Genomic DNA, 24,807 nt, shown 5'->3' with positions numbered 1-24,807 from the left:
CGTTCATTTCCCGACTCATTTCCGTGACGACATCCCCGGCTCCCAAGCCTGACCGCTGCTGGGACAGGGCGGTGGATCAGGTGAGGGAAGGGGAACATGAATTTCTGAGTCGGGGTTTCCTGGAAAGCTTTAGGGATGATGAAACCGGCTGGTGCCTTCCGTCATGTGGGGAGTTTTTTGGTGGCTTGTCCCAAAAGGTGCTTCACAAGCCAGAAACCCCGGGCGACGCAGGAAAAGTTCCAATGCTGGTGATGCAGAAGTTATTTACTTCCAAATATCCTTGCACAGTGCTGCGGGGGAAAAGGGGCTCTTGCCACTTGCTGGCTTCGGAGGGGTACAAAATCCTGCCAGATCAGCACATCCTGGTGCTCTAACCTTAACCCAGAGCCCAAAGCCATGGAGAATTATGTCCCAGAACTGGGTGTTCTGGGACATATTAAAAGTTAGCTAAAGCAAGGGCGGGATGCTTTTAAAACAACACACACATCGCTGCTTGTTGAAGACACCCAGTTCCTGGAAGTGCTGAGTACTTGCTCTGAAAAAAACCCAAAAACAACCCAGATCTTTTGTGTATGTCTGCAGAGAAAATTAGGAGCTGGTGGGAATATCATAGTCTTGGGCAGTGATGTTATTGTTGAAAAAAAGTGTTCTAGGAGAGTATGGAGATAAGATGGAATGAGACAGGAGCAGTTTGGGAGTGAGGAGAAGGGAAATGGTGCTGAGGAAGAAGACTGAAGAAATGGCATTGCTGGGGCCCTCAGTGTGAGGAATAATTCAGTGTATATATATGCACACATCAGCTATACCACTAATAAACCCACTCTAAATAGTGTAATTCAATTCTGGAGTATATTTCTGGTGAGATGGGAGGTCACAAGCCACAGGCTTGCCCCAGGCATGCTGCTGGGCTACGGGAGGACGTTGCTGTCAGCAGCAAGGACCCAGCACCACTGCATCCATCCTGGCACCATCACTGAAACAGGCTGAGTAATTAAATCATGTACTGCTACATTTCTGTCAGATCTCATTACACAACACCTGAGTTACTTTTCCAGTTGAGTGATTGCCTGGATCCTACCGTGGTGATGCTAAATATCCCATCCCTGATGAACACCCTGGAAATACCCTCAAAGGGGATATTTGGTCAGGGCTGGCATTTTCTTCTGCATCAATAATGCTGTCAGGATATAATCCTGATGTGGAAATGGCCCTGCTCATCCATCATCACAGCTCACCCTGGGCAGAAGGGGAGAAGTTCAAAGAAGGGATGCAGGAAAGATCAAACATGAGTAGCTCAGGACTTCTTGTCCTCAAAAAGAGGTGGGTGGAAACATGGTGAGGTTTATGGAACTGGGAGAGGACAGGCTGTTCAGTGCTTCAGCCAATGACAAATAAAAATAAATAAATAGATGGATAAGGGCATCAGCTGGGGTTCCAGGCTCAAAACAGACAAATCAGCCTGTATTTGATACAAGGTCTGAGACAGAAGCTTTGGATGGCAAAGGCTTGTTCTGCGTTCTGCAGAGAACCCTGGGTGGTCACTGGAGGGAAGTCCACAGAGGGTCAACCAGCACCCAGAGAACCCAGGAGCTTCAGGCTCTCCCCACGTCACAAACAGTCTGAGACAGAAGGGTTTGCAGAGGAAATGACATCACCTGGGATTATGCATTTCCCAGAAATCTGCTTCTGGAGCCAGGGACAGGACCGCATGGGACTGGGACGTGGTGCAGCCTAGTACATCAGCCCTGTCCCATTCTTATAACCCTCAGGCTGATGTAAAGCAACTGCAGCAGAGACAGCCCTGGCAGAGCCTTTGCAGCTCACCTCAGCTGCACTGTTTCTCACCTTGCTTTTGTGGCATAGGTGTGGGGGGCTTGTGTCAGCACAGATGCTGTCCTGATGCCAGTGCAGTTAGAGAAACACCTGGAAACAGATTCCCCATGTTCATCCATGTGTGATATGCCAAGCTAAGGCGTCATCCCTCTGCCTCAGCTGTCTCGTTTATCCAACAAAACCTGAACCGTTTTTTGCACAGTCCAGTTTTAACAGCACAGATGGAGCAACTATACTGACATATGCATGGCTTTTAGTCAAAAGGAATAAATTAAATTGGACACAGAGGCCTTTTCTATGGCTAGGAGTGGCATAAATATCTCTTACAAAAAAAACCCCAAACAACCCTCCTTCTCCCCTTGTCTGCTTTCCCATGTGAAATAATCATCCTGGTCAAAAGCTTGTGCAGATCTGGCTTGAGGTCACAACAGAGTTTTTAAAACCTTCATCTTTCAGTTTTAAATATGCATTTATCTGACACTGGAGGGGCTAAACATGAGCACAGCAAAGCTCGTGTTTTTTTTTCATTGCCACTTTTCAGAGCATTACTGTGTTTTGAAGTGGTTTCTACTAAAGAAGTGTCAAATACAGGGAGCGAAACAAGGCTGTTGTCAGTGCAAACCCACCTTCACAGCATTTCCCAAACAGTTTGCCTATGTTCTGCATTTTGTGTCAGTGTTCAACATGCTCCTTTCATTTCCTTTTTCTTCTTTATTTTTTCTCAGAAAAAAAAATAAACCAGGCAACGTTTGAAGGCAGGGAACATGCCGAATGCTTTGGACAGCCTTTCTAGCAAAGCTTGTCATGTCCTTCTTCTGGAGCTGCTCGGCTTGACAGCCTGTGAACTCTCACTTCTTTAATCAAAGCCCTGAAAACACGATATTCTGTTTAAACTACCCTAACCCTTTAAACTACTCTAACCCTTTATAGCTGTTTAAGCTGCTTAAGAGTCAGCTATGGTTGGGATCAATTCAGATGTTGCAGTGTGGTGGAGTAGCCGAATGCTATGAACTCTCCTGGCTTTGAAATGATCTCAACATTGAAAATTGTTAAACTGGTAGTATTTAAATATTCATTGCTCTAAATCTAAGAAAATTTGCTTTTAAATAGGATTGAATTATGAGCCTCAAAGAGATTTGCAACACAAAGCCCTGTTTGCAGAGAGCCTGAGTAGCAGTTTTAAAGTTATTAACTTGTGCAGTTAGGAAATTCCCTCCTTAAGTGGCATCTTTAACAAATGCTTCACGAAATTGCCTTCAACGATCAAAAAATGCAGATGCAATTAATTTGTCTTGAGTTTTAAAGCTCACTGGCATCAACAAAATGAGCTGTATTTTATCTCCCTGGCTCCCAAGCTGAGTGCATAACCTGCCAGTGACATAAAATCAGTACAGCTCGATGGTTTTGTGCTCGTTTCCTCAGATTCATTAAACTGGTTGTGGTGGGGATGTGCAATAGCACACATGGACAGGCACAAACCCAAACCTGTCACTGGGGTGAGATGGAGTGAGCCCAATCCCAGGCACGGGGTGAGTTGTTTTGAAGTTCTGAGCACCACGAGGGCCACCCATTGAAACTGCAGCAGCCCGGGCAGTTGTGTGCATCAATAACAGAGCCCATGGTTTGGTGACAGGTTTTGCCCTTTTGTCGTAGGGGTCAGGGGAGGTGACACCAGCCTGGGTGAGGAGCAGATGCCTCCATGTATAACATGATGTATTTGTGGCCAAGTGTTTTTCCAGCTAAAAGAACAGGATGTGATTTTCCTGGCTGAACCGGGGTGAGACCTTGTTGAGTCACCTCTCCAGCCTCTGCCTGACTGCAGAAGGGAGTTAAATATCAAACTCTCCAGTAGAACCCATTAACCAGCTCCATCACTGCCAAGTGCAGTTATGTGGTGATGTGGTGATGTGGTGATGTGGTGATGTGGTGATGTGGTGATGTGGTGATGTGCTGGGCACTGAGCTCTTTTGAAATGTCCAGCAAAACCCTGTGGGGACCCAGGTCTCAAGCTAGAGGATGCTGGGGAGCCTGCTCACTGCAGCAAGAGGGATGGATGTCCTCCGAATGCCACGTGTCCCACATGGGGCCTGATGGGACTCCCCCTGCACCATCACCCCAGCTGACAGTGGGTGCAAGTCCTTGGCATGGAACTTGAGCACCTACATCCCACAAGGAGATCCTGCAAGCCCCACTCAGTCCCTTTAGAGATCATAAAATCAGAGAATGGTTTGAATTGGAAGGGACCTTTAAAGGACATGTAGTCCAACCCCCTGAGCAGGATCTTCAACAAGACCAGGTTGCTCAAAGTCCCACCCAATAAGGCCTTGAATGTTTTCCAGGGATGGGGCATCCACCACCTCTCTGGTCAACATATTCCGGGGTTTAACCACCCTCATCGTAAAAAGAGGGTGATCTAAATCCACCCTCTTTTAGTTTTAAAACATTACCCTTTGTTCTATGACAGCAGGATCTTCTAAAAAGGATCATTTAACCCTCACAGACTCCAGCTGGGAACTGATGCCCAGGCTGGTAGTGTTGGAAGTGTGTTGGGCACGTGGCAGTGTTGGGCATGTGTTGGGACACAGGGACTGTCCCCAGCCTTGAATGAGGAATTTCAGGTGCTTTAGTGTCCCTGGCCATGCAGGTTTTCTAGAGTCTGAGGATGGAGAGTCTGTAGAGCAACTTTAATGTGGTAACATCAGCTTGCCAGATCCTCCAAAAACCAGGAAGTACAGGAAAATAACTGCTTACTCTGGTCAAAATACATATTTCTATTTCCAGGAAAAAAAAAATCTCCTCTGGAAGGAAATGGCTACACATTTGGAGATGGGAGGTGTAGGATGCCAGCATTTCAGTGCTGAAAATAACACCTTCTACTGTTTATCTGTGCCTCAGGAAAAAAAAAGTGAATTAATGACACAGAGGATCGGTGCTGCAAACCTTAATGTCACACTGTCACCCCTTCCCTCCCTCCTGCTGTAGCTGCCACTGGGAAGCATCTGGCCTTCCTCTGAAAACCACCTGCAATTTATTGCTCCAGCATCAAAGGCTGCACTGTGAGCCCAAACATCACCCTTGGAGCAGCAGGGTGTAAATCCATGCACTGACCACGGGACCACCACCGTGGTGGGCAGCTCTTGATGGCATGCTGCTGCCACCTCCAGCCTGGAGGAAGTCTGGGAGAGCCCAGCAGCTCTCATGCTTCACCTAAGAGATGTTAATTGTGCTGTGCTTGCTTGAGCCCCAGCTCTATAATTAAGAGTGCTGCATCAGCAGGTGCTGACGCCGCAGTGATGATCGTGCAGCTCATTTTCCAGGAGCTGCTGGGACTCCAGACGAATGAGGGGTTATTTCAGGTGACTTGCCTGTCATGGAGTGTCCCTGGGTCTGTCCATCCCCTCTGTGTGCAGGTTTGCCATGTAGCAGCAGTGGTGGATTTTTTACGGCAACTAACCAATCAGTCTGATAGGGAAATGCTCCAAGGGTTTGAAACACAGTCCTGTGGGTTTTTTACGGAGATCCCAGGGGGTGACACTTGAGAAGGGAGATGGGACCTGGCCTGGGGACACAACCCCAGGGCAGCACTGAATACAGAATCACAGAATTGTTGGGGTTGGGAGTGACCTCTGGGGGTTGCCCAGTCCAACCCCCCTGCCAAGGCAGGGTCCCCTGAAGCAGGTGACACAGGGATGCATCCAGGTGGATTTGGAATGTCTCCCGAAAGAGAGATGCCACGATCTCCCTGGGCAGCTCCAGGGTAGTGTTAGAGGTGCTTACCCCAAAGGAAGGGTTTGCTGCCTTAGGGAAGATGTTTTTACATCTTCAAAACCCAAAATGCAAACTGGAGGTTTGAGTCCCCTGTGGTTTTGTATGTTGGGGCAAGTGTGCCAGAAGTGGAGAGCTCTTTTAGGATGCACACCAGGTGCTGTATCACTGCCTCTTCCACTGATACACATCTATTCATTTAAAATCTGGCATGCCATTCTAGTTTGGTTCTTTCAGAAGGGTTTGGAATGGGACAGAACACCCATGGGTTGGGGTGTCAGGCTCAGTCCAAGACCCACATGACCATCCATGGCAGCAAAGCACTGCTGGCAACATTCACCCATGGGGATCATGTACAGGAGTGCATCACCTTGGGGGTGGATGCAGGAAAACAGCCCCCTCCAGCCCTTCCCACCCCTCATCCTTCCACTCTGAGGTCTTCAGGGATGCAGCTGTAGGACACAGAGCAGGGGAAAGCAGAGGAAGACAAAGAGAGTGGGAAACATAAATAATGACTTGAGGCTCTTTCAGTATGAGGTACACAAAACTCAGATTACTTTTAATTTTGCCATCAAAACAGCATTTTTAATGCCAGCATGGAATTGTTCAGGTGTCCTAGGGACACTCTAAGCTTCTACCACAGCACATGCCCATGCTCTTGAGTTCAAAGGTTGCATCTGCCAGGGACCTGCAGAATTTGGTTCTTGCCAGACCAGCTTTTATTTCCCTGCCAGATCCAGAAAATCTCACTTATTTGACTCTTTGGCTCTTCTTCTCTCAGGCTCATGGCATGACCGAGTAGTTGCATTTGCTGAGCAAGTGTCACCCCCAATTTGTGTCACCGCAGGAGGGAGAAGAACCAGGGCTATTACGTGTTTATTATATTAATGTCCCTATTCTGGGCTAACAGCAAGACCAAGGGGTATTTTGCAGAAGCCTATGCACTTTATACCAGGCAACAAATCCTGATTCAGCCTGTTACATAAATTATTTATCACAATCACAGAAAGTTAGAGGAGGGGAAGGCTGGATTAGTCCAGACGAGGCAGTTGATGGAGCAGGCAGAGCAAACCCACAGTGAGGAAGGCTCTTGATTTCAAAAGGGCAAAGCTCACAAACTCAGCATCACCAGAGCCTGGCTGCAAATGCCACCAGTGTGAGGACAATCAGGGCCTTCTCAGCCTGGAGAAGGCTCCAGGGAAACCTCGCTGTGACCTTTTGTGTTTGAAGAGGGTTTATAATAAAGAGAGAGAATGACTTTTTACAGGGGCAGATAATGATCGGACAAAGGGGGATGGTTTTAAACTAGAAGAGGAGAAATTTTGATTAGTTATTAAGAAGAAGTTCTTCACTGTGAGGGTGGTGGGGCCCTGGCACAGGTTGTCCAGAGAAGCTGTGGCTGCCCCGTGCCTGGAATTGTTCAAGGCCCGGCTGCATGGGGCTTGGAGCAACCTGGTTTAGGGGAAGGTGTCTCTGCCCATGGCAGGGGCCTTGGGACAAGATGAGCTTTAATGGAGCTCGGGTCCCTTCCAACCCAACCCATTCTGTGATTCTGATTCTTCAAGATCCAAGGTTAGTGCAGAGGTGGATGTTATTTCAGCTTTTATCAGTGACATGTGCTGATGGCATGTGGCTGTCTCCATGCATTGGATGGACCAAGGAGGACCAAGATCCACAGCAGCAAAAATGGGAACTTCTTAAATGCTCAGGCATGACACAAAACCCTGAGAAAACCTGACCTGAGCCCAGAAAAATTAAAAATGAAAGCTAAGGAATGGGATCACATTCTTCAAATACCTCCAGGAAGGAGTCAAGAGGCAGCCAGGGGAGGATAAATATCAGGCAGGGAAAATATTGTTTAGCTAAAGGACCATATTGACACTTGAGCAAAACAGGATTATGAGTCTACAGATACATTTAATTTTAAGAAACTTCTTGTATTCAAGCAGAAGAAAGGAGAGGTAAGAGGAAAAAAAAAAAGGAAAAAGAAGCCATTTTCAAGTTTAAATGGCATTTTTAAAAAGGAAATTTTATAAGATGGCAAAAGCAGGGGTAGGGGAAAGGGTTGATGTCCCATTCTTGCATCTCCTTAGGGGGTGTGACTAATGTGGGCAGGTTAATTCATCTTTACTGTCCAGACTGTTGAATTCTTGGGTGGTTCCCAAGCCTAATTTCAGCTCAGGACAACTCACAGGCTGCCAGCTTTCTTGCAGGACTCATCCAGGAAGCAGAGGGCAGGTAGGTGCCCCCTGCCCACAGAGCAATTTGGAGGTGTCACCTGTTCTGGAAGTCGGCAGAGCATCAGTGCATCCTCTTCCCATCAGTGCCAATCCCTGCTCCACCATCCTCCTGCCACAGAAATGTTGCCAGGTGCAGGAAAAGGTCATTGGGAAAGGAAGAAAAGGAGAAGAAACACAAAAGAAGGAAAAAATTGTTTTTTCACCACTTACGGACAGCTGTGATTTTCAGGTGGGTTCCCTGGCCCCATGCTGTTTTGCTTTACAAAGCCAAATTGCTCCATGCCCAAATTTTGTCTTTCTTTCATCAGTGTTATGGGCATCACTGCCATATTCCTTGCACAGGGCAGAGAGAAGGAGCATCCCTACTCTGGGGAGACAGGACAGGCTGGGGGAAAAAGAAGGAGTGAGTAGTTTTCTCTGGGAGGGATGGGGACTAAGATAGAGGACAGGCCTGTTGTCTCAGCTCTGGAGCTGGACCTTCCTCCCAGCTGCAGTTGCTGAGATGGGGCAAGAGGAAGGCAGATCTAACCAGGAAGCCAGCATGGCCACAGATTTATTCCCAGCTCAAAAATCTCATTTAAAGGGCAAATTAATTAATGGAAAGTATGGTTTGGGAACATTGCCTCCATCCTTCCTCTTTTCTGGGGCTCATTACGCCCCAAATCTCACCCATTCATTCCTCGAGTCAGGCTGGTACGGGACCTGTTGGGGCAAGACTCTTCTCTGAATTTAACCCTGATTTTTTTTCTGATTAGTTTGCTTATGGGGAGTTTGATCTCTGTCCTTCAAATTTCCCCACTTGCAAAATGACAGTAACACTGCGAGCCTCAGTAGAAAGGCACCTGGCACTCTGCTCACCAGAGAGAGGTAAGACAGCTTGTTATTCTAAAAATAAATTATCAGTAAGAGAAGAAGCCACAAAAAGCATTCATCAGCTATTGAAGGACCCTGGAAGATCAATGGTTTGGTTAATATCATTCTTGCCAAGTATTAGCCTGGAAAGATCAGAGCTGCCAGAAACAAAGTCAGGCAGATTAACGTCCTGCCCCAGTCCCAGTTTCCCACTGAGCCGGACAGGTCCTGGCAAAAGCTCCTGTGCCCAGAAATGTATTTTGAGAGCAGCATGCTTATAGATTATTCAAATTAAATCCAGCCAAAGTTAATCTCATCCACAGAAGGCAGAGAGCAGACAGGTGAAGCTGGTGCAGCAGCCAAGGGGTTCCCCTGAAGGGATTGGAGCAGAAAATGGGGAGCAGGAGTTGAGACTCAAATGTGCGTTGGCTGCAAGGGCTTGGGGCATGGTGCAACAACTGTGAGCTGCCAGTAACACCCACAGCTCCCACAACAGGCAGGTTCTCCATTATCCACCCAGCTTCCTCCACTCCAGAAAGTAAGGAAAATTAATTCAGAGTATCCCAAAAGAAACTATAAAGCTCATGGATTCTCACACAGAGAAGCAGCAGCCACATCCTAAATGGTGTGATAAACACCTCAGGGGTTGCCATCAGATGGGTACTTAATGAGTACACAAATTATAGTTCTTATTTCTCCTCCATCGTCCCATTTCCTATCAGTTGCCCTGGAAACTTCTCTCTCGAGGCACTCACAGGGATAAAGTCCAAAAGGAGAAAAAACAGCTGCAAACCCTTAGTGGTGTAAAGCTTGTGGCCAAGCAATGCCAGGGGAGGATTTTGGGGTGAGCTGTGCCTGTACCAACCTGCCTCCCTCCCACGCACTGCACAGCTCGGCCCTGTGGCCCCAGTGATGGGCACAGACCCCCAAATACCCCCCACATCCCACAGTACCCCCACATCCCACTCTGAGCCCACAGGACGGCCCCAGCATCTCCGATCTCCCCACAGGTTGTTCACACAAAGGCTGCACAGACCATCCCTCCTACACAGACACTGCTGCCATCCACAGAGGACTGGCAGCGATACAAGGAGTCAGAGGGCTGAATGACATCCCAGAAGACCCCGGGGTGCTTTTCCAACCGGGATGTAAGCAGCCACACCCAGAGGGTTGCAATTAATCCCCCATTAGGAAAAACTCCAATCTGGCGAAGGTAGGAGGAAAGTGCACAAGATGTCTTGTTCTTCTGCAGAGAGCACCTGCAATTCATGGGGCGGTGGGGGGAAAGAAAAAAAGGAGAATTAAAAAATACAACCCCAATGCTCATTTGCACTGGAGGAATTAGGATCAGCCAGGCCAGCCCATCCAGAGGATGCCAGGCCATGCTGGAGGCATCTCTGGAGGGCTTTGTCCCAGCAAACGCTGTCACCCTAAGGGTAAATGCAATGTCCACACCTCATATCCCAGCCCCAGCAAGCAGGGCTGGGGCAGCAAATGTTTTGTGCCACCCACACCAGAAATTTCGGTCGCTGCTCTGAAGCAAGATGCCCACAGGAGGCAGAGGAGGCTGTGCCCTCACCATGCTTCCTTGTGCCCTTTGATTTCACAGGCTCTACCACTCAGGACTGCCACCCCACTACCCAAATCCCACCCCTCAAAAACCATGATTGAGCAAGGCCAGGCAAGGGGCAAACCCCCCCTCTCATCTACAATGCACTCTTGAGTACATTTTCAATGCATATTTTGTATAAAAAGCACTTTTATGCATATTACATATATTTATAAAGATCTTTATATTTACAACTTTACTTTTTTAGCCGAAGACTTCACCCATTTGAGCTGCACGTCACAGTTTGTGCATTGCCCATGATCCAGGATGCCTCGAGTAAGACGAAGGTGAGAGCAAGGAGTTATGCCTCCAGGTCATGAACCCATTGATCCCACCTGCCTGATTTATTTTCTTAAGGCTTTAGAGAGCTGGCTCAGAGGAAGGGTGGGGGCACAGGGCTTGTGGCTCCTCACACCACCCACGCCTGCCAGGAAATACCCTGCCTGTACATGGGGCTCAGCTGCTCTCAGATATTTTTCCCTACACACCCCCAGAGACAGAAAATATTTATATACTATACACCTCTAAAAATACAGAGTAATAATATAGGAAAATATGTAAATATAGAAATAACACAATATGTCAAAATATTTATGTAGTGTATCTAAATATATAAAGCATAAATAAATATATTGTACACATGTATACATATGCATACAACAAAAAATTGGAAATCTGAAATGACAGAGCCAGGGAAAAGGTCAGTGTCCAGGTGCAGTCAAAGAAAGGAACCATGATGGAAGTGTGCACAGCACAGACAGAGCCAAGGATTGCCCAAGTCTTGGCTGTTCCATGACCTGCCATCAAGATGAATTAAATGCATCCCAACAACTCAGGGACCAAACAGCTTCCTTGTGCCTCCTCAGCAGCTCCAGGCCAAGGCACCTCCACAACATGCCTGCTTTGTGGCGTCTCTTCAGCTGACTAAATCATGTTCCCAGGACTGTTTTTCTTTTGGCTTTACCTTCAAAGCCCATCAGAAAGTGTGAGTGGCTGCCAGGACAGGAAGTGCAGCTGCAGGGTGGGGTTGGTGGTTCCCTGGGAGGGTGGCATGATGGCTGTTGTGCTTACAACCCATGCCTTTCCCTGGGAGAACATGGACCATCAGAAAAGGACAATTTTTAACTTCCCAGATGGACTTGCTCCAAGAACCTGCTAAGGATAATTTAAAGCCAACTATTGATTGAGCCCAGAATTGCATACCTTCCCTCCTTACCAATTCTTGGCCAGGTGGATCAACCACCACTGGTACCCACCACCTCTTGCCAACAGGCTGATACTGGGTTCGACCTCAGAACTGCAGCAAGAGCTGTATGTTTTATTGCTACCGAGGGAAAACTCCACCCCAGAGCTCCCAATAAAGGCTCTTGCTATTTGACGCTGTATTTCATCTGTGCATTGTTGAAAAGTTTTAATTGTGTACCTATGTATAGTCCTGCACCAGCAATTTCTGGTGTCAGCCAGAAGGAAAACACAGCACCCTTGGTAACAGAAATCACTCTGGAACCAAGTAAATAAAATGTCAGTCCTATAAACCAAAAGCATTTGTCCCATTAAGGATTCAATTCGTAGACAGAATAACAAGGGATGAGTTATTTGGAAGTGCAGACTTTAAGGACACGGGTAATGTAACAGCGACAGAAACGCTGTGACTGCAAGACCTTCCCTCAGGAGTGACTCAGCACAGCAGCTGCTTCCTGGAAAATTAATACTTCAGCCTCCCCAAAATGCCACAAAGCCTTTGAGAGCTTGCAAAACCCAACCCTGGAAGCCCCATTAGCCATCTGATCTGTCACTGCTATGGGGATTAGCACAGGTCCCCCACCCCAGCACAGGGTGGGGACCTGCAGGGAGCTCTAGCAGTGACCACAGGGACTCAAGGCAGTGCTGAAAACAGAAAGAAACCACATTTTGTCCTCAAAGCTACCTCCTCATGACCCCAAAACTCCAAAATCCCCCCTCATCACCATCGGCACCCCAAGCAAGCCCCTGCCCCAACCCAGGTGTCCCCGAGCAGAGGCAGCTGTTAAGGAGGTTAACACAGAATCGTGTCAAGTAACAAACACCTAGTATTTATTAATAAATTAGTACACCGGAAGGCAATTTTTCAATTCATTCCCCTCTTCCCCCACTCCCACCCCTTCCCACGGGGCAGCTCATGCCACCCTCATGCCATTATTTCTTCAAATTGAGCGTAGTACAGACTGTTCGTTACGGGAGCATAATAATTGCAAATATATTCAGACAGACTTCTTACGATGCAGCTTTTTGTCCCCCACACCCCCCACCCCCGACCTCGTTTAATAAAAAGTGATGTGTGATTTGAAGAGACTATTGAGACCACATAAGGTCTTCGTAGAACTTATCGGCCACGTCTGTATAAAAAACAAGAGACACGAGTGTAAAAGCATAGCTTGGTTTAAGTCTTACAGCACGAGGAGAGCGGGACCACCGGCAGCCTTCGCCTCCCCACGTCCAGCACCGGCTCCCTTTGGGGCCCCACCATTCCCACACGTGGCAAGGCAGGATAACTCCTTACATTCGACTGGAGGCAAAGGATCTTTCCACTGCCTTGAAGGTTGGTGGGGCTTGACCCTTCTCCTTGTGGTTTAAGCGCTTGTGCTGTAGTGTATTAGGAGCGCGATGCGTTGTCCGGGTGAAAACCATACAATAAATAACCGTGCTAGTAAAATCTCAGCAATGGATATGAGCCAAACAAGAGTACATAAAAAAAAAATAAAAGTCAGCTCGGGTGGGAAGCTTAGCTGCGTTAAGAGACAGTAACCAGCAACAATTGGGGTGGGATTTTTGTGTGGTTTTGCCATTTACTGCCCCGAGGCGAAGGGAGGTGGTGGGAGACAGTCACTCCGAGCAACAGCTTTGACAGAGGAAGGGGGTTACAGAGCAATCCCCAATTTGATGTGTTAGATTACACTAGATTTGTGGTCTTTTAGTTCATTAACTGCGGTTTTTGATTTTTTTGTTTGTTTGCTTTTGTTTTTAAAGTGCATCGGCTGATCTGATTGGAATGAGAATTAGGAGAAGAGAGGCTTGGGGAGCGGGCAGAGGGTGCAAAGACTTGGACTGAGCGATAGAGTTACGGTGGAGGGGTGCAATGCTGGCAAACTGCACCCCCTCCAAAAACCAAGGACACCTCAACGAAAATACTGGCCGTATATTCTACAACAAATCCCGCCTGCGTATTGTTGGTCATCTTAACGAGTGCCAAGCTAGCTCTAGCAGATATTCAGAGAGCGTGCGGTGACCCAGTGCCTACAGTAAATCGGGAAGGTGGCTATAGACAGAGTCCAGGAGGGTCTGGCTGGCTTCCTGGCTCTTGACTCCAGCGATCTCAAATAGCCTGTCCAGCTTGTCTTCGGCCTGTGGGATCTCCTCGATCACGTGGAGCTCCTCGGGGTTGAGGATGTGCAGCATGTCGTCAAAGATGGGCTGCAGGTCGCACGGGTCCAAGCGCACCTGGCGCAGGACGGTGTCCTTCTTTTCTGGAGGAGGAAAGGGGATTGGTCAAGAAACTGCTCAAGAAACCTCTGCTAACCAGGGCTTGTTCTCCTCAGTCCATCCCCTGGTGCCACCTCTGGAGAGGGACACGCCACAAGGAGAACTGTGGGAAAAGGTGGAAGGTGACAAGTGACGGGCAGGAGAGAAGATGGAGAAGGCAGTGCTGCTGAGACACCTCAGCCAGGATCCTGCAAGAGCAAACACAGCATTTGTAAATGCTGAATGGCCAGTTCGGAAAAGTGAGGGCAGGAGAGGAGCCAAAAAAGCTGAATTCTGCTCTTTCAAGTTGTTTTCATTGGGTAAGCTTTATTTTCACACCCAAGTATAAATTTGGTAAATTGACTGAGCTCAGCATTTCACCTTCATCAGAAGTTAAAAGAAGATTAAATGCAGCAAGTTAAATACAGGAAATTAAAGCCCTTAAAATAAAGGGAGGTGACTAATGGTACTTATGTCTGCAGCAAAGAGGACAAAGAGTGAAAAAAAATTTCAAAAAAACCTGAAACAAAAATCAGTCTGGAAATAACATTCTCTGGTTTCATCTCATGCAGAAATGCACAGGCCAGTGCAAGAGCCAAAAGTCAGGAGAAACAGCCCCCAAACACCCAGGGATGCTACAACTTCCCTGGCAGAACTTGAAAGAGTTAAAAGCCTTTAAAGACATTTTTCTGTCTGAAATCTGTATCATCTTTGCTAACAGGATATTCTGGTCGGGAATGAGGATGTGATAAGCATATCCTGGAGAGCCAGTTTTCCCCGTTATTTACTTTAATGATATTGTGTGTTGGGCAGCTCTACCACGTGTGCTGACCACATGGGACAAGCCATGGTGTCCCTTCTGTCCTCCCACTCTGCCCTGGGTTGCTTTATGTACCTTTGGTAATAAAAGAGCCTGTCCGGCTGAGCGCGGAGGAGCCGCTGGAGGTGGAGTCGCAGCGCAGGAGAGGCTCGGCCTCGTCGACAAAGAAGCATTTCTTCTCTGAAGGGGAGGGCTCCACGGTGAGCACGGCCGCCTCGGGGGGCTTGGGGCTGGGCGTGGGCACGGGGCTCACCGGACTAGGGCTCACCGGCAGCGCCAGCTTGTCACCTTCCAGCTGTGGGGGGAGGAAGGAGAGGGAAAATTAACCGGGGGGAAGTTACGCAACGGGTACCATCCAAACCCACCTGCACCCTGGCTTTCAAAACATTCCAGCCCATGCTCAGCAAGGGTGGGTGACCTGTTCTGCTGGCCCAAAATGGGCACAGGAGATGACCCATGGTGGACATCAGCACAGGCATTTGGCACATCCCACAGGAGAGGTAACGCAACCCACACCCTTGGGACACCTGGTAGGAGCAACCACTGCACCACAACGGTACGTGCAACCTCAGCAGAGCATTTTAGCTGCGTTTTCCTTCTCAGACTCAGCTTGGGGGCAAGAAGTGATGATGTCCAAAACCTGCTCCACATCTGTTGTTTGCTAAAAGCAAAGCACAGCCTGGTTCCACAGCTCCAACCAGTGCCAAGGCAGCAGGGCAAGGGCTGTGTGGGATCTCCAGTGCAGCACATGGCTCTGACCAGCTCCTCTGACCAGCTCCACATCAAATTAATGATTTGTTTGCCCCATCTCACCATTGCTCCCGTGATCATCCCATTAAAGCCTGATGGAAAAGTCCATCCTACCAGACTCCAAGTTCAGAGCAAGGAAGGACAGGCAGGAGCTGGCACTGACCACAATGTCACCCAAGTGCCTTTGCTTTTTCCTGTCCTGATGTGAGCCAAGGGCAAACATTCAGCTTCACAGTTCCGAAGACATCAGGAGCAGCAAGCACTGCTGGGATGCACTGCACTGGAAAGCAGCACCATTTGACAAGTGACAGGTGACAAATGACAGGACAAGATGAAATGGTCTCAAGTCATGCCAGGGGAGGTTTAGATTGAGTATTAGAAAAAACTTATTCACCAAAAGAGTGGTCAGGAATTGTAATAGGCTGTCCAGGGAAGTGGTGAAATCACTATCCCTGAAGGCATTAAAAAAAGTATGGATGTGGCAGTTAGGGACATGGTTTAGTGGTGGACTTGGCAGCGTTAAGGATTGGACTCAGTCTCAAGTGTTATTTCCAACCTTAACAATTCAACAACTCTATGAATTTACGTGCTGGTGTGAACCTGCTTCCTAATTTGACTGTACTCTGCATGTTTCTTCTTTGAAACTCCTTCCTACCTCCAGAACAGCAGCCAGCATCATCTACCCTCCTCTGCCTCTCAACATCCCCTCAGGGTGCAAATCTCAAGCAGAACATTTCAAGTTCCCACTCCCTGCAGGGATGAGATGCCTGGCCAGCATCCTCACATCCCCGGCTGGAAGCTTGGGCACTTGTGCAGGTCACCAGATCCCCTAAACAAGTTATTTTAAGGGCCATCCAATATTTAACCTCCTTCCCCAACCTTGTGTCCCTGCTTGACCTGCCAGGGAAAAGAATTGCAAGCCCTGTCCCTATGCAATTCCCTTTCCCAACAGCATTTCACAACCCTGTTTTCTCCTACAGAGGGAAGATCAGGCTATTCCAGCCAACAGGCTTTTGCCTACAACCCAGGGATAAAATGCAAAATTGGGATTAAAGGCTGTGGGAAAGGGCGCTGCTGCGCCACCTCCGCGCCGGCATGGATGTGCCTGAACATTCCTCATCCGTGTCGAGGAATTCGCCACCCACAAATCACATGTCTGCTGGGACGCCCATTAGTTCACATTAAATTAACATTGAAGCCTGTTCCTGGTAGAATAAAGGGGTTTTTTTCTCCCCTCATTGAAAATAAACAGGGGAGGATTTGTTCTAGCTCAGTGCATTACGCAATAGGCATATTAAAAATAAAAGTCAGCTTTAATTTTTAATTAAAAGAATCTGCCTTCTCCTCTGAAACTCCCGTTCCAGTACATCTCATCATGGAGAATCAGCTATGTCCATTAAGGAGGAATATCAAAGGAAGGACCAGGGCAGCAACTGGCCACTTTCCAAATTGTAATATGCTCTGATATCCCCTTTAAAAATAAAACAGCCTTTAGTGGTTAGTTTTTCCTTGTGCAGCTCATCTACCTAATATTCAACCACAAACCCACCTACCAATTCCCAAAAAGGAGCCTGATGACTGAGCAACAATTGGCCAAAGGAGAGCAGGGAGCAGACAGCTGCCCCAGCTCTGTCTTCCCAGAACCAAGTCATTTGGAATTTAATTAAACAGCTGCTAAAACATGCTAGGAAAGACAGAATCACCCGAGGTTATTTGACTATAGCCGTTCAGGGAGCCCAAAGCTTTCCAAATAGCTGAAGGCTGAAAGCTTGAAGCAAAGCAAACAGGATGCTTTAACGTTTAAACCACAGGAAGAAAGCAACTAGGAATGAGGGCTTTGAAAGACCAGGGAATGCAAAAGGCTGCTGCGAGGTGAAGCCTGTGGAATAGGTGTAAAAACACACTATTCATAGCCTGTGACTCACTGCATTGAAACCATCCCGGCCATTCCTATTTTTATGAACGGGCGGTGATTGAGTGAAACCAAGCTCTGGCTGGGAAAAAAACCCACAAAAAAAACCTCCTGTATTTTGCCTTTCCAGAGCTGTGGGATTTCTCACCTTTACGTCCTCATTGCTGGGCTCCTGTGCTTGCCACTGGGGCTGCATCTGCACCTGCAAAAGGAGACACGTGGGACACTGTTAGATGCAGTCCAGCATAGAAACCAAAGACACTGCAGTGGCTTTGTCACATCAGCACCCTCCTACAACCCATCAGAGGTGCTCTGCCAGGTAGTTTTTTTAGTTTTTTTCTTTTTTTGAGCACAGCATAAAGAGATTTTCAATGCCAAAAATATTAATAAACAAAATCCTTAAAGCTTCTGTGTACTTGGAACCCTTTAGACTGCAGTCAAACACCAGCATCCTCTTGGATCCCAGTGCAGCTGGGAGGGTGCTCTAAGCAGTTCAGGGTGTCTGAAGGCCCTTCCTAAAAGGAAGAAAAGGGGACAGAAGGGGATAGGGGCAGGAGAAGACATAGGCTTGGCTTTATTTTCTTTCACAGCTGCTCTCACCAGCTCTGTTTGAACGGGTTTGGTCCCATTTGCTGCCTCTGTTTTACAGTACTGCAATAAAAGCTTAGCTCAGACAAACAGAAACTGCAGCTGCTGTGCTAATATTAGGAAGGAGCAGCAGCAGGCACTAAAAAACACCCTTCCCCTCAGGCGATGCTTCCCAGCAATTCCTCCTGCCGCAACCAGGCGGGAACAAAAGCGGGTGGCAGGCTGGCTGCTGCTGAGGGTGGCTGTGCACCCTCCAGGATGTGGAGGGGGATAAATTTAGCACCGAGGCAGCCGCTTCCCAGATTCCCTGCCAGAAGATGACACCCGACTGACACCAGCTCTTATTCCCAGGTCTGTTATGCCTCTGTAGGGAATGCGGCAGGAAAAACCCCGGCACATGGAGCAGGGTGGGCTGGGCAGCAGCCTGGCACAGGTGATGCTGCAGGCATAGAGTGGTGCTGGTGGGAAATGCTCTTGCTATGGGCACAACAGGGATAGGAAGGATCCCTTGGGATCAGCAGCTTCAGGGTGCACAGAGTACTTAGGGATCCACCCTGGGAGCAGACAGACCCTGGCACGTTAAACACCACTGGCAGAGCCATGAGGTCTCACCGAAGTGTCAGAGAAGGGCAGTGATGCAGAGCAGGAGGCATGTCCTCTGCCAGGATGGGAAGACCATGAGGATGCTGAGGTAGGAAAACCCAAATTTCCTCTCTGTGCCCTTCACCTCACCCATGTGGTTTCAGCAGAATGCTCGACACATCTCTGGTGGAGCATCTTCCCTCAACACAAGGCAGCCCTGGGGAAGAGCTGCTTAAGTCAAACCTCACATGACTCAGGATGGGCAATGCTGGGTCTGGGGAGGGTTTAAATGCCACAACCAAAACTGCAGCCACCCACGGAGGAAACAGCTCTTCCCCATCAGCTCTGCCCTGGCTGTCTGTGAGCCAAGTGCTTCTCAAGCACAGGATGAATCCAGGAGAGCTACTGGTGGCTTCTCCTTTCTATGGATTTGCCCACTCACTTTTTCAACTCAAACCATAATGAAGAGGTGATGAAGCCCTGATGAAGAGATTCCCAACCCAATTACAGGCTGAGTTAGTCGATACTGAGTTTGGTTAGTAAAAGAAACCACCTTCTAGTTTCCTCTTACGCTCCCAAACCCATTACACTGCAAAAACAGAGGCCCCAGGAGATGTGGCCACCACAGCAGGGAAACCTCAATATCACTGCATATATAACGTTTATATTTTTGTGTTCATGCTGTTTCTCTTTGCATTACTTTATGAATTATTACATTTTGTTTATTGCACATTCTCCAGCACAGTTCAAACCCAACCTCAGTTTGCTGAAAACCAAGTCATGGCTTAGAGCAAACCTGGAGCGATGCCTGCTCCAGCAAAACCCAGCCAGCCCTACGCCTTCCCTCAGGGCTCTGACCACTTCACCTTACAGCTTTGTGCCTCAAATAAAACCTGATGCAAGTCCAGAAGGTAATTTTGTTCTTTTCCTGGCTGCCTGGGCACTTCCCAGCCCTCATACCACAGGCCCCTCTGGCTGGGAAATGTATCCAAACAGCTTTACCTTCACTCCACTGCTGGCACGTGAGTGCAGCACAAACTTAATTCCTCATTACTGGGCCCTGCTCAGTCCTGCATGGCCAGAAGAGGAAGTGAAGGGGATGGGTGGGAGCTGACAGGGGCCGAGTTTGAGGAACACAGCTCCAGGCTCTTGACTTCCCCCCTCAGGGTTTTGATCTGTGAAAGGGCAAGAACCCGAGCTCCAGGGTACTGCCACAGCCACGAGCCTGGACACGAGGTTGCTTTCACATCCTCTTCTCCTCTGAAATACCCCAAAACCCCACAACTTAACCTTGCACCAGCCCCGGCCTTGACACATCTGCTGACTCATGGGACTATTTGCAGCATGAAATTAGCCACAAAACTAAACTTTGCTGGGCTTGGGGCTGTAGCCTTCCCCTCTCCACCTCCAACATCTCCCGTATTCATGGTGTGGGTTTGTTTTCCAGCTTTGCTGAGGCTGTGCTGCTGAACGCCCTGAGTGAGGGAGGCTGTTTGCTTCCCCTCCATCCAGCCCCTGAGATATTTCAGCCGAGGCCAGCAGAGCCATAAATAAAATGATAAGAGCTTAAAGCATTGCTCACATCAGGACACCCAGGGAAGCCAATACAGCCTGGCTGTGCCAGCTCCACCCCAGGACAGCCCAGGTGAGCACAGAGTCCCTTGATAGCTGCAAAATGCTGTTATGCACCACAATAAAAAAATCTCATTACCCAGTGGATACTGGTAAAAATCAGTTTTTCTGATTTTAGCCCCAAAAATGGAGAACTGCAGTTTGCTGGGATGGCATGGAGAAACCCCTCCCTTCTTCCCTTGCCCTTTTCCCCTATTTTTGTTGTCAGCACCACTAATTTGGGATGTGCCTGTGCTTGCTAAGCAGTGCCCAGGCCCGCCACTGTCTGGCAAACGTGCCTGCGGGGGGACAGATTTTGCAAACCTTGAGTCCAATAAACGTTCGTGGCCAGGGCCAGGCTTTAACAGGAGCCCTGTGAGTTAAATGCACCCCTAAAATCCTTCCCACAGCTTCTGCACTCGCTGTATTTTCTGGCTCAGCTGCAAAAAACCTCGAGCAAAATGATTCAGAAGGCTAATCTCGGCTTAACCTAAATTCATCCAGCGCCATGCAAAACCAGCATAATCCCCCACAGCTAAAAATGCAGGCAAGTCTGCAGCGGAGCTGTTCCTCACCTGAAGGAAAATGTTCCTGCTCCATGCTGTAACACTCCAGAGACTCCCATTAATTCCCCTATTCCTATCAGGGGTTGTAAATATTTGGATTTCAGAGCACAAAAGGCTGCCGAGGGAACAGGGTGCTACAGGAGAGAGCAGCTTTGCCTCTATAGGTTTTTAAGCTAAAGGCAGACACCAGATAAATGACTTTAGAGAAGGATGCAATAGTGGATGGGATGAAATGCATTTAGGGTACTGTTTGCCATCTGAGGACTACAGTGTTCAATAACAATTTTTATCCATGACTTGGGGGTGTCAGTGCTCTCTTAGGACACAGGGATCATACAGAGAGATGGGAAAACTCCGTTTTGCACCCAGGGATGCTGGGCAGAGCCAAAGACATCCCAGACAGCACAGCCATCCATGCATCCATCCCTTCTGGGCTCATGTAGGACACATCAGCATGTGTTGGAGACTTGCTGCTGCCTCAGGTCACCCTAAGGGCATCATGCTGTTACTTGGACTCACAAAATGGTTTGGGTTGGAAGGGTTCTTAAAGCTCATTTTGTTCCAACACCCTGCCAGGGGCAGGGACACCTTCCTCTAGACCAGGTTGCTCCAAGCCCTGTCCAACCCAGCCTTGAACACTTACAGGATGGGACATCTACAACCTCTCTGGGCAACTTAGCCACAGGGAGGATGCATGCATTTGCATTGCCTATGAGAGTCCTCACTCCCCCTACAGCACCAAAAACTCGTTTTATTCTTTTTTGCTGTTTTGGTTTGGTTTTTTTTTGCAGGACTCCTTCTGCAGGGCTGGTTAGCACAGGATCCACCTTGTCACCAATAGGGTGACACACTCCTCTGAATCAAATCACTTTGGTGCAGAGAAAAACTGCCCCGATTTATCTGTGTTTGGATAGACAAATCACCCAGAGTCAAACCTCAGTTAGCTCTCATTAAAGGCTTTCCAACCAGCAGATTAAAAAAAAGCCCCAAAGATCAACCTCCACGCCTGCTCCTGGCACCAAGCTCTTGGCTTCCTGGGCTGCTGTGATGATGATGAGCAACCAGCACAATTCTCCAGGGATTTGGTCTCCCATGCACAAACTCGTTCCCACATTCCCTGCAGGGCCATTGTATCACCACCCACGTTGACAGCCCAGGAGCCAGCTCAGGGAGAGGAGGCAGACAGGTTCCAGCAGGTAGCACCTCAAAGAAACACAATGTGCTGCCGTGCTGGATCTCTACCCTGGGGTGCTGCCAGGCTGTGACATCCCACACACAGCTCCAGGATCTCCAGGGCAGGGCAGTGGCCAGCTCCTAAAGTTAATTATGAGGGATGCTCATCTGAAGAAGCCCAATCAGATGAACAGGGAAAGAGAATGCGACAGCTTGGGTGAATTTGTTAAAAACAACTCCTTTGTTGAAATATGCCAAATTTCTCATGTGGACTTGAGCCACCTGCTCAAAAGATCAACAACCCAATTTTACTCATTTCTAGAAAAACAAGTGAAACTGATGGGGAACCACCCCAGGGTCCAGGTGTGCTGGACACTGGAAAAGACAGCACGCTGTTTTAAAAAACAAAGAGACAGAGAAGAGCTGTTTGGGAAGTCCAGGAGACTTTCATCCAGTTATTCTTGAGATTTGGGTTTGCTCATTCTCTGGAACATCTGCTTGCTATATTTTCAGAGTTATGGGCACAGCTTGTGGTTACTCCATCACTGGGAGTGCTCCACCCATAAACCCTGCTCCCAGAGCCACCACCTGCATTCTGTAACTGTTTGATAAGCACAGCCTGATGGTCTTGGCCAAAAGAGCCAGGGGCATCAGCACGGCATAGCCCCAGTCTGTTAATTATGTGTCGTGCTGAGGAACAAGCCCCGGGTTTTATCCAACGTCCTTGCCCAGAGCTTTGTCACAGTATTCAAAGTCAAAGCAGTAACTACAAGGACACACATTATTACCTGCTCCAGGAGAGCAAGAGGACAACATGTCCTTCTGGGACACTGCACATGCTGGAAACTTTAATTCATATGTGCAAAATGGCAATTTTCTCTGCCTCTCTTCTCTTCCTAAACATAGCTTTGTCTTGGGTTTTTAAATTTTATTTTTTTCCACCAATGAGAAGGCCACATGCTACTTAGTTACCAGGAGCTGAAAGGAAAAAAACAGCAACTGAGCAGGAGATCAGGCAGCTGGCAAAGCCAACCTATCCAAGATCTGGGCAGGATGTTCAACACACACCTGACTTGGTCTCTCCAAAACACAAGCCCAGGGCTCCTGCCAACACATCCCAACTTCTGATTTCATACAGTGGGAACAAGGTGTTTCATACAATAAACAAAATAATTTATGTGACACAGTGAAGGGATTGAATGAAATAATTTAAGATATGCAACACAGTGAAGGGATCACAATCCCTCAGATAAGGGGAAGTTTGTGATAATCAAAGCAGAATTTGGGAATCCCCTGCCCTGACAAACGCTCTGCTTCAGAAGCTCTATTGAGAGTGAAGGTCCACCTTGTCAAGTGCCCACCAAGAGCCCAGAGTGGTCTGCAAGCACTCACCTGCTCCCCTTTGGGTCTGGGTCACTGCTAAAGCAATGGGAAATGTTTCACCAACCAGTTTAGGGGGAAGAGCCATGCCTCAACCACTTCCATTTCATCTACATGTTGTCCCATTGGCTTCCATGTTCAAAAAAAGCCCCACTCATCACCTTTACAAACACTTCTGGCAGACCATCGAGTTATCAGAGCCTAAAAACTGAAACAAGCAAGGCAGCAGTGGCCAAAACAAATCTGCAAAGGCCATTGAAGCACCTCCTGATGACTTACACCCTAGTGCAGGATTTTCTGCAGCAATTCATTTATTCTCCCAAAATATGGGACTGTTTAAGGCCAACACTGCCAAAGAAGAGCAACAACTCTGGAGGATTGCATGCATGGCCTCCCCCATGCCACCAGTCACCATCTTGGAGGAAGCAACACTTAGTGCTCAAAGGTACTTGGCCCTTCTCACAAATCCATGGCATTTGAGAGCAAGTTTGAAGGGGGATGCTTTTTCCTCCATGTCCCTGGCACGAGGGTTCAGCTACCAGATCCTCCTGGTTATCTTCAAAGATACATGCAAAGCACATGGGACTCTAGAACCCACCAAAACTTTGACTGGGATTTGAGCAAACGCTGGCAAAGCCTTACTCAAAAGCACTGCACAGCTAACACAAGCCCCCAAGCAGCTCCAAGAAGAGAGGGAGACACTTGCCCACGAGCTAAGCTGAAGGCCACAGCCGTGTCCCACCCCACCACATCCCACACGGCGCGGCCAGCACCACGGCCCATCCCAGCATTACCGGCGCCGTGTCCTCCATGAGGCCGCGGATCTTCTCCACGACGTCGTTGCGGCGGTGCTGGCGGAGCGCGCTGATGAGCTGGGCCAGGCTGGCCTCGGGCCCGCGGATGGTCCAGTGCTGCAGGGCGGCGTAGGCGCGCTCGTGGTCGGCCGCGTAGCCGTTGGAGAAAGCCGCCACCTCCCGCTCGCTGGCGTTGCACAGAAACTGGTAGATGTCCTTCCACTGGCTCCCCACCTGGGCTGCCACCAGTTTGAGGATGTCAATGCCTGCGGGGCAAAGGAGGCACAGGTGAGGCAGAGGGGTCTGTGGATATCAGGTCTAGAAAAGCTTCTCTCATCCCCAAATGGCCACGCTTTGCTTTTCTTGGGGAGGTCTTTGAGATTTTGTTGTAATTATTATTATTGTTTTAACACCTTCTATGAGTTCAGGCTGCAGAGAAGCAGCACCCATAACATGCTCAACAGCTGCTACACATGTAAAGGGTGGTAGATGCATCAGTTAATCCAACACACTCTAAAATCAATAATTTCACTGTAAAATCTCCTGCACTCCTCAGCACAGAAGACCCTGGGTACTGAGCCACCTGAGCAGGAACAGGGCAGAAGAGCACGTGCTTACCCACGTGTCTGCACTGCAGCCACTGCCTTGAGAGAGAGCTGGATTAAGAGGTGAGTCACCACAGCACCTCTATAAAGATAAGTATTTTCATAACAAGCACATCCAGCAGCTAGGACTGCATTCAGAGCCATTTCCAGTGCAGACAGGTAGGATGACTCAGTCATGGGGTGGGAGATGCTGTGCCAGGTGAACATTGGGTGAATGGAAGATCTGGTG

At 48.5% G+C, this 24,807-nt stretch overlaps 1 protein-coding gene across 1 annotated transcript in view; it reads right to left on the bottom strand.

Annotated features, from left to right (window-relative positions):
• Positions 1–12,350: 12,350 nt before the first annotated feature.
• TNFRSF21 (TNF receptor superfamily member 21) overlaps positions 12,351–24,807 on the bottom strand; it is a 35,270-nt gene continuing 22,813 nt past the window's right edge. The window contains exons 4-7 of the mRNA XM_066180025.1: positions 23,974–24,239; positions 17,428–17,481; positions 14,693–14,912; positions 12,351–13,802 (exon numbers count right to left, since the gene is read on the bottom strand). Of these exons, the coding sequence (XP_066036122.1) occupies positions 13,573–13,802; positions 14,693–14,912; positions 17,428–17,481; positions 23,974–24,239 (770 nt within the window). The 3' untranslated portion in view covers positions 12,351–13,572. The remainder of the gene's footprint in view (positions 13,803–14,692; positions 14,913–17,427; positions 17,482–23,973; positions 24,240–24,807) is intronic.

This window comes from Chamaea fasciata, unplaced genomic scaffold (assembly GCF_029207755.1).
Source record: "Chamaea fasciata isolate MVZ Bird 193981 ecotype frontalis unplaced genomic scaffold, bChaFas1.0.hap1 SCAF_3, whole genome shotgun sequence".
NCBI lineage: Eukaryota > Metazoa > Chordata > Aves > Passeriformes > Sylviidae > Chamaea > Chamaea fasciata.
This window is presented reverse-complemented; position numbering and strand designations above follow the sequence as displayed.